This window comes from Ichthyophthirius multifiliis (assembly GCF_000220395.1).
Source record: "Ichthyophthirius multifiliis unplaced genomic scaffold scaff_1120509249725, whole genome shotgun sequence".
Classification (NCBI taxonomy): Eukaryota; Ciliophora; class Oligohymenophorea; order Hymenostomatida; genus Ichthyophthirius; species Ichthyophthirius multifiliis.
Window position 1 is genome coordinate 1 of NW_004087409.1, and position 9,863 is coordinate 9,863.

Sequence of the window (9,863 nt, forward strand, 5' to 3'; positions counted from 1 at the left end):
TATTAAAAAATAGAAATTTATAAGATAATAATATTAATAAAGAAAAAATTTTGAATAAATAATAATTGATGATGATGAAGATTAATAAATTAAAGATATATGTCAAATAAATTAAAAATAAAAATAAAAAAACTAAAAATATAAATTAAAAAGTTAATAAAATTAAATCAAAAGCAATAAAAGAACTGGAAAAAAAATTAATTTATATAATTAAAAAAATAGACAAGAAGAAAATATAAAAAAAAATTAAAAAAAGACTATATATATAATAATAATAGTAGTAATAATAATAATAATAATAATAATAATAATAATAATAATAATAATAATAATAAAAATAATATTCTTAATATAAAAATTTAAATAATTTGATTATAATTTTTGATTAAAAAATTGAATAGTATTTTAATATAATAGTTTTAAAATAAATATTATTAATTTATATATGTATATTTATTTAAAATTATATTAAAATAAAAATTATTTAAAAATTTAAAAATAATTTTGATTTTTTTTATTAAAATTAAATTAACATTATCATAATAAATTGATCTAAATAAATTAAAAACACATTACTTATATCATAAAAAATAATAAATATAATTATATTATTATTTTGTTATGTTATTAACTAAAATATATAATAATAATTTAAATATAAAATATACTAAATAAATTAATAAAAGATTATTATATAAATATAAATATAAATATAAATATAAATATAAATATAAATATAAATATAAATATAAATATTTTTTTAATTTTATATATTAATAACAAAATTATTTAATCTATTAAAATTATAATAATATAATTATTTTAAAATAATATGATCAATAATAATAATAACAGTATAATATATAAAAAAATATTTTTAATATATTGTTTTGCATTTATTATCTAATATCGTTTAATTTTATAATAAATAAAAAACTTTTTTTATTATTTTTAAATTTATAAAATTAATAATAAGAAATTTTATTTATAAATTTTTTTACGAAATATATATATTTTTAATAAGTTTTATATTTTTTAATATTTATTTATTATTTATATTATAATTTTTTATTTATAATTTTTTATTTATTATTTTTTATTAAAAATTATTTTAAAATGATAATTATAATAAAATGTATATTTAAGAAATACTTTTTATTTTTGTTATTTTCATTTAAAAAATAAAAAAAAGTCATTAATTTATTTAATAAAAATTAAATAAATAAAAAAAATTGATATATATTTCTATTAAATTTAATTTAAAAATTTTTGATTCTAAATGAATAAACATTTTATTTTATTTTAAGTACTATGATAAACTAAAAATAAAATAAATTTGAATAATTATATTTAATAGAACATTTTTAAAAATTAAAATCAGCTGTAATCATTGTAATTAAATAAGGTATCTACTTTATAAAATAATAATTTAATAATGATCTTAAAATATATAAAAACTATATATTAAATTTAAAAAGGCGTATGTATAATAATTCAATTGCATTATTAATGTAAAATGATATTTATTAAATAAAAAAAATATATATATATATATAAATAATTATATAATTATATAATTATATAATTATATAATTATATAATTATATATATCTATTTATATTTTTTTTTTTTCTTATTTTTTTTTTTTTTAAATAAACATTTAACCCATAAAAAAAATATATTTCTTTATTATTAAAATAAATTATTTTATTTTTATAAATAGTATAATATATAATTTTTGATGATAAATATATTTACTTATTGAACCTATTTATGGTTTATGAAAACTTTCTTTACGTCGATAATCTGATCATATTTAAAATATTATTAAAAATATATAATAATATATTTTTTTTAATAAAAAGTTTGCTAATTTATTGTATTTTAGATTTTATAAATAAATTAATATTATTTTTAAATTCAAAATATAAAAAAAATATGTATAAATAAAATAATATACAAAAATATTTTTTATTTAATTCAATTTTTTCTTTATTTTTAAAAATTTATTCTTATTTTTTTATCTTTTCTTTATTTATTATATAACTTATATATATTTATCATATATTTCTTAATCTTTAATTATTTACTTAATTTTGTTATCATTTAAATTTATTAAATTATCTGATTATCCAAATCCTTTACCTAAATAATACAATTCACTAGACCTTGATCTAGAAGCTTTTGGTTTAATCCTTTAAAAATCCTTAAAAAATATCTTAAACATATCATAGTATTATTTTTCCATAGAGCCATAAAACCCTTTCATTAATAAAAAACCTCCGTTTTTCAAAAACTTAGAAGCCATTTATATAACTAAATAATCTAATTCCATAGTTTTCAAATGATCATTTTCTAAATCTCCGCTAAAATTAGGGGCAGTATCCGATAATACCTTTATTTTTATTTTTAAATAAAAAAATATTTTATTTTATTTTACCACATCTACATGATTTTTTTTAAAAAAAAAATCTATATATTATTATACTTATAAATCTTACATATCCCCTTTATAAAAAGTTGCTCCTTCAACTTAATGCATTAAAATTTAATCTATGGCTAATACTGATGGATTTTCATCTTTACTTTTTGTTTCTTTTACTATTACTTAAGTCCAACCGCCTGGTGATGATCCTAATTCTAATACTTTGAAATTATTTTTTAATATTTAATATTTTTCTTAAATTTCAATTAGTTTAAAAGCTGATCTACTTCTATAATTTTCCTTTTTTTTATGTTCTTATTAAAAATTTTTTAAGGAAGAAATATTCGTTTACTTTAAGAGCCTTTTTTACAAATTCATCTGTTACATGTTCTCTCATCCATATTTTGGATGATTTTGATTATTATGAAAATTATGTTTTTTGTATTTTTAAAAGGATTTATTGTCTATTTTGTTTTAATAATTTATATAATATATTCATTTATTATTTTATTAGTTTTTAATATAATATATTTAATTTTATTAAAAGAAATATATTTGTATTATTTTTAAAAAAATATATAAACTTTTTTAAAATTTTATTTTTAATTCATTTCATTATTTACAAAAATTAAAAATATTTATATAAATAGAATATAATACATTATTTTTATATATTATATAAATTTAAATATTATAATATGAATTTATTTATATTTAAAGAATATAATAATTATTTAATAACAAAAGATAAAGCATATAAAAGTTAAATAAATAAATAAATTAAATAATTAAAAAAGTAATAATATATATATAATAAAGATCTAAAAATAAATATCTTATATTAAAATAATAAATAATAATATATAATTTATTTCAGTTTTTTGTAAAAGTAATATAACATAAATATTATAAAAAAACTTAAATATATATATTTAAAAATAAGAATAAAAAACAATCAAAAAAAAATATATAATTTATTAAATACTAGTAAAATAAATGATAAATAATAAATAATATGTAAAAAATAATTAAATAAACTAAATATATAAATAAATATATTTAAAATAATATTTATAATATTAAAATTTTAAAAAAAATAAAAAAAATTAGTATTTTAAATAAAAATACCTTATTAAATATAAAAATTATATTCGATATTATTATTAGTATAATTGTTATTATTGTTAAAATTATTATTATTAATTCAATTATTATTATTATATATTTATTATTATTATTATATATTTATTATTATTATTATTATTTTTTTTATTTTTATATTATATTTATTATAGAAAAATAGACTATTTTATTTTATAAATTAAATATTTTAATTTTTATTTATATTCTATATAATAAAAAAAATTACATAATATATATTTTTTAAAATTGTTAAATAAAATTATAAATTTATTTTATTGATATAATATTATTTTTTTATACATTTTTTTTATTTAATCAATTTTTATTTTATATTCTAATTTTTCAATTTCTTTTTCTTTATTTATTTTAAAGTTATTTAGTCAAAAATAAATATGCAAATTCATTTATATTTTTGTTCCTGTTATTTAATATAAAATATTATAATCGAATAAATATTAATATTTTTATATATATATTTAAGATTTCTTTTTTTATTATTTTCTAATAATTAATTATTATAAAAAACAGAAAAAATAATAATTCTTAAATTATAATATTTTAATATATTATTTTATTTTATTAAAATAATATTTAAATATATTATATATTTCATTTTTTAATTAAAAAATTTAAATTATTCCATAATTTTATCAGTTATTTAAAACATAAAAAAAATTATATAATTATCGCCTTTTAAAAACCTGTAAGTTTTTTTTTTTTTAAATAATAAATTGAAAATTAATTTTATACCTATTATATATATAAAAAAAAAAAAACATTCCATAATAATATATCAAATAATTATATTAATTAATAAATTTACAAATAACGTTTATAACTAAAAATGAATAAAAATCTAATATTTTTATCATTTTTTATTACCACAGTCTTCTGCAGACTTAATGTTTGTAAAACAAGTTGGTTAATTACTTGCCTTAAAGCTAGAAGTCCTAGAGAATTAAAAGAATAAAAAGAATTAAAAGAATTAAACAACTATTGTGTATTCGTAAATTAAGATGATGATATGTTTGATTCTGATGGCTTGAGGTTTTCCCTTAAATATGATTCTATATGTAATATTTGTAGAAATAAAAGAAACTTATTTTTCTCAGATGAAACTTGCGAAAAATTCCCAGAGTAAAAAAACAAAATAAACATATGTAATCCTACTATATTTACAAATATAAAAAATTGCGAATAAAAAAAAAATTAAAATGTATGTGCTTATAAAATTGGATAAAGTGAAGGAGATTTATTTGATAATCATTGTGCCGCTTGTTCTAGTGGATTTCATTGGACTGTTAATGGAGTTTGTAAAAGTGATTGATTTTTAACATTTTTTTTTTTTGGATAATTTTTTTTTTAAAATTTTAACTAATAAATAACATTTATGTTTTTTGTTTTTTGATTTTTTTAAAAAAATATATTTATATTTTTAAATTTTTTTTTTTTTTTGTATAAAAAATGTATTTAATAAATTCATAATTTGAAATTAATAATTTCAATATATAATAATTTAAAATTTATAAAATTTAAATATATATTAATGAAAAAAAAATTATATATATAAATATATATAAGTTATTTTTTTTTTTAAAAAAAAAAAAAATGGAAAATATTACATATTAATTTAAAAAAATTAAAATGATTATGTTATTGGTAATTATTACCTATTAAAATTTACTATTAAAAAACAAAAACAAACAAAATTAATGTTTATTAAATTTTATTAATTAATTTACAATTAAAAAAAACAATAAAATATTAATAATAATAGGTTAAATACTTTAGCAAATAAATAAATAAATAAAAAAAAGCAAACATAAATATTTTTATTAATAAAAATAAAAAATTAAAATAATAACAAAAAAAAAAAAATTATTTATTTTATTTTTTATTATAAAAAATTAAATTCAGAAATAAAATGAGAAATTCTTTATAATTAGATCCCATTAATTTTAATCTAAATTCTACATTAAAGTATGCAAATATTATATAAAAAAAAATTAAAAAATTAAAAAATAAAGTTCAAACTAAATAAAGTCTTTATAAAATAAAATTAAATAATCATATCAAATTAACTAATTATCCGTAAAGATCAAATACACAAACATTTATAAATCCAAATTATTTGAATACATTAATTTCTCCTTTAACCACAACTATATAAAAAAAAACAAATAAAGAAGAAAACAATAATTAAGTAAAAAAAAATACATATCAAGCAAGCCATATAGGAAACATAAAAATAACAAATAATAATTAAAAAGTAACAAACTCTGATAATAAAGAATAAAAAAATAAAAATAATATAAAAAAGAAAAAGTAAATATATATAAATAAAATAAAATAAAAATATATATATATTTATATATTTATATATATATATATATATTTAAATATATAAGTATATAGATATAAAAAAATAATTTAAATGGATATTTAGCTATCGAAGCTGATAATAATTAAATTATTTTTCCTAGTTATGTTGATGTTAGTAAATATATGATTAATGGAAATATAGACTATACTTTATGTTAATAGTAATTAAGAGTTTCTAATATAAAAAATGGAATTAATAAAATTAGATATATTTACATTTTAAATGAATTTTTACTTATTTGTAAAGTAGAACATATAATATTTATATTTTATATTTAAAAATATAATTTAAGGAACCTTTTTAAAAAATTCCTCATAAAATAATTGAATTAAAACCTAATTTAAAAGTTTTTTGGATATTCGAAAGAAACAAAAACTATAAAATAATCGGATTTTAAATTAATCATGGAAACAAAATATTATAATATACAGGTGAAGACATATAAATAATTTAAAAATTAAAAGAAAATTTAAGCTAGAAAATTTTCTAGGCTAAATTTTAAGATGAATATGAAATTCTGGCTTAGATCGGGAAAGGAAATTACGCACGAGTATATTCCGCTGTTTAGAAAAGTTCTGGAGTTAAATTTGCTGTAAAATGCTTTCAAAAATAAAAATTATAGGAAATAGATAAAGGGATGGTATAAATATGATTTTTTTTTTTTTTTATTTAAATTAAAAAAGTTATCTTTACACAATGAACTCAAAATAATGAGAAAAATAAAAGAACATGAAAATGTAATTAAATTATTTGAAGTTTTCGAAGGCGAAAATACATTTTATTTCGTAATGGAAATAGTTGATGGAAATTCTCTATATGAAGAAATAAAAAAGAAATAAAATAAACCTTTCCACGAAGATGAAATAAAAGATATTTTATAAAAATTAATAAAAGGAATTTCTTATTTATAATAATTTAATATAATGCATAGAGATATTAAACCAGAAAATATACTTTTGGAAAGAAAAGAAGGTAAAAACACAGTTAAAATTGTAGATTTTGGACTTGCTAGCTTTGCAGATGAATTTCCTTATATTTTTCCAAAATGTGGAACACCAGGATTCGTAGCACCGGAAATTGCAAATTTAATTGATAAAAGTAAAGGTTATTCAATTATTTGTGATGTTTTTTCTATAGGAGTTATTTTTCATATCCTGTAATATATATATATATATATATATATATATTTATATATAAATATATATTTTATTTCTATTTAAATTTTATAATAATAAGATTAACAGGTGAAAGTATATTTCCTGGGAAGAAATTTAATGATGTATTGACAAAAAATAAATAATGTGAGATTAATTGGAATTCTTAGTTATATGATGGATTAAATATATATTGTAAAAATCTTTTATAAAATATGCTTTAAAAATGTCCTGAAAAGCGAATTAATTGCTAAGAATGCTTGGAACATCCATATTTTGATTTTTAGAAGAAACTTTAGCTCGAATTTGGAAAAAATGAAGATTATTTTAATTGTTTAAAAGATAAAAATTAGATTTTGAGTTAAAAAGGAATAAAACTAAATGGTAATTTTGAATTTTTTAATGATTTTGGGATAAAAGAAGACTTATATAACTTATAATTAAAAGCAATAAATTTTTAGAAAAACTGTAAATATTATTATATTAATTTTTTTATTTATTTATTTTATTTTTTTTAAAAAAAAAGAAAATTATGAAGTAAATTAAAAACTAAAAATCAAATGATTTATTTTCTAATTTCCTAAAAAATAAAATAAAAAAAAGATTATTTATATATATTCTTTAAAAATACCAATTTTCTTTATTATAAAATTTATTTTTAGAATTTTTTTTTTTTTTTAACAAACATATTTTTTATATATTCAATACAAAAATAACAAAAAAAATCACAGAAAAATCCCAAAAAAAAAGCTTCCCAAAAAAATTTTAATAATATTCAAAAAAGCACATTTACCCACACTAGGTGTCGCTGGAGGTGACACCATTCCTTCCGGGCAACTTTTACATGCAATTCTTATATGAGCGCCAACTCCTCCATATTAATTTGGACCAGATCCGATATGATTAGCCGGACATTCAATACAAGTTTCATTATCGAAAGAATAAAAACCATCAGCACATAAAGTACAGCCTGTTAATTATGTTTTTTCTTAATCTTTAGGGGCTACACGAGACCAATAACCTCTTCGGCATTTCATACATATATTTTCGACTTCGGCAAAATAACCAGGCTCACAGTCTGTACAGTTTTCGGGCTTTCCGTTGTGGTCTTTAAGACCGGCGTAGGTTAATGTATTACCTGTACATTCGTTTTTATTTTGGAGATTTCTTGTATTTATATTTAAGAAAAAGAAAGTAAAAAAAAGTGTTATGTATTATATTTTTATCATATTATTTTTTTTATTTTTTACTTGCTTTTTTTTTTTTTTTTTACAAACGAGTTTATGTTTTATTTATTTTTTAACAAAAAAAGATACATTATTTTATGTCCATTAAAAAAAAAAAAACGACGTTTTTGTTTTCTCATAAAAATAACATAATATATAGTAATAAAATTTTATATAAAAAAATCAAAGACGGATAATTTTTCTTCATACAAACTTAATTACTTGGAGATCCTGCTTATATACCAGTACCACTAAGACAAGGAATACAAGCCTTAAAATAAATTGCATTTTAATTATATAGTCTATGAGAACCTTTACCTATAGTATCTATAGGACATTATATACAGTTTAATTCATCTTTTGAATAATATCCATCTGCGCATTTATAACAACCTTGATTATGTGTTAAAATTTTATTATTATCCTCAGGGTCAGACCATTTGTTTTCTTTACATGGAGTGCATTTTTTTATTTCAGAAGGGAAGTAACCAGGAGCACATTTTGTACAGTTTTCAGGGATGCCATTATCATCGAGTTTATCTAGATTTGTTACAGTGTTTTAAGGACAAAGGGAATGAAAGGAGATTTTGAGTAAAAATAAAAGAAAGAGAAATATTTTAAATTATATTGTAAATATTATCATGGAATTGTTTTTTTTTAAAAAATATTATGAATATATTATTTATTTTTAAAAAATATAAAATTCAAAATAAGATACATTAAATTTAATTTTTAACTGAATAATAAAAAAAAAAATTAGAATTAAAAAAAATTATAAATAATTTTATATTAAAGTTTAAAAAAAAAAAAAATTATTTAAAAAAAAAAAAAAAATTATATAAAATATATAGTTAAAATATTAAAGATGAAAATAATATAAAAAAAAAAAAAAATTATTAAATAAAAATAATTAATTAATAAAATTAAATTATATTCTATTAATAAAATTAAATATAATAATAAGAAAATAAAAAAATTAAAAATTAAAATATTATAATTTACTAATATAATTTTTTAAAATTTAAATTATATATATTAAAAAAATTTATATATATAAATAAAAATATATATATAATATATATATATATATATATATACTTATTTTTATATCATTATTTTTTTAAAAAAATATAATCTTAAAAAATTAAATTTATTTACTTACATTATTAATTAAATAATGCTATATCATAATTATTTTTTTCTAAAATAAATAAATTTTAATTCATAAATAAATAAATAAATTAATCAATAAATAAAATGATTTCTGAATAATAATTATAATAAACAAAATTCTTAAAACAAGTATCAATTATATATGAAAATTCGTTTATAATATAAAAAAATAAAAAGGAACCTTTAATCTAGAATGAATTTCATAAAGTACATTATATTTTAATTTAAATATTTCTTAATATATATATATATATATTTATTAGAAAAGTTAACAATAAATATAAATATAAGAAAATTTTGAGATGAAATCATAAATTTAAACAATTCAAAATCAAGTTAAAAATTTATAAGTAAAAAAA

At 14.2% G+C, this 9,863-nt stretch overlaps 3 protein-coding genes across 3 annotated transcripts, besides 33 other annotated features; 1 reads left to right on the plus strand and 2 right to left on the minus strand. All coding sequences in view use genetic code 6, as the record gives it.

The window, feature by feature from the left end:
- Positions 1-112: 112 nt before the first annotated feature.
- Positions 113-152: a microsatellite.
- Positions 153-265: 113 nt separating this feature from the next.
- Positions 266-343: a microsatellite.
- A 295-nt stretch (positions 344-638) lies between these two features.
- Positions 639-756: a microsatellite.
- Positions 693-756: a microsatellite.
- A 286-nt stretch (positions 757-1,042) lies between these two features.
- Positions 1,043-1,101: a microsatellite.
- Positions 1,049-1,114: a microsatellite.
- Positions 1,053-1,101: a microsatellite.
- Positions 1,115-1,539: 425 nt separating the features above from the next.
- Positions 1,540-1,621: a microsatellite.
- Positions 1,547-1,600: a microsatellite.
- Positions 1,558-1,608: a microsatellite.
- Positions 1,616-1,649: a microsatellite.
- A 441-nt stretch (positions 1,650-2,090) lies between these two features.
- On the minus strand, positions 2,091-2,542 carry IMG5_026870 (ribosomal RNA methyltransferase, putative; the record flags this gene model as incomplete). Its single annotated transcript, XM_004039281.1, has 2 exons — positions 2,091-2,395; positions 2,489-2,542. Coding segments are annotated over 2 exons (359 nt in total), but the record flags the coding sequence as incomplete, so codon positions are not given.
- A 386-nt stretch (positions 2,543-2,928) lies between these two features.
- Positions 2,929-3,005: a microsatellite.
- A 185-nt stretch (positions 3,006-3,190) lies between these two features.
- Positions 3,191-3,293: a microsatellite.
- Positions 3,294-3,415: 122 nt separating this feature from the next.
- Positions 3,416-3,481: a microsatellite.
- Positions 3,417-3,478: a microsatellite.
- A 99-nt stretch (positions 3,482-3,580) lies between the features above and the next one.
- Positions 3,581-3,718: a microsatellite.
- Positions 3,615-3,718: a microsatellite.
- A 694-nt stretch (positions 3,719-4,412) lies between these two features.
- On the plus strand, positions 4,413-7,641 carry IMG5_026880 (protein kinase domain protein; the record flags this gene model as incomplete). Its single annotated transcript, XM_004039282.1, has 6 exons — positions 4,413-4,705; positions 5,515-5,548; positions 5,984-6,061; positions 6,442-6,591; positions 6,635-7,107; positions 7,188-7,641. The coding sequence occupies 6 exons, from the start codon at positions 4,413-4,415 to the stop codon at positions 7,639-7,641; spliced, it is 1,482 nt and encodes a 493-aa protein (XP_004039330.1).
- Positions 4,523-4,558: a microsatellite.
- Positions 5,044-5,097: a microsatellite.
- Positions 5,050-5,116: a microsatellite.
- Positions 5,851-5,924: a microsatellite.
- Positions 5,851-5,926: a microsatellite.
- Positions 5,865-5,930: a microsatellite.
- Positions 5,924-5,988: a microsatellite.
- Positions 5,925-5,974: a microsatellite.
- Positions 7,111-7,156: a microsatellite.
- Positions 7,642-7,830: 189 nt separating the features above from the next.
- On the minus strand, positions 7,831-8,669 carry IMG5_026890 (hypothetical protein; the record flags this gene model as incomplete). Its single annotated transcript, XM_004039283.1, has 2 exons — positions 7,831-8,272; positions 8,650-8,669. 2 exons carry the CDS (start codon positions 8,667-8,669, stop codon positions 7,831-7,833), a joined length of 462 nt encoding a protein of 153 aa, XP_004039331.1.
- A 426-nt stretch (positions 8,670-9,095) lies between these two features.
- Positions 9,096-9,232: a microsatellite.
- Positions 9,130-9,175: a microsatellite.
- Positions 9,216-9,262: a microsatellite.
- Positions 9,217-9,254: a microsatellite.
- An 85-nt stretch (positions 9,263-9,347) lies between the features above and the next one.
- Positions 9,348-9,413: a microsatellite.
- Positions 9,355-9,426: a microsatellite.
- Positions 9,378-9,428: a microsatellite.
- Positions 9,429-9,863: the final 435 nt, after the last annotated feature.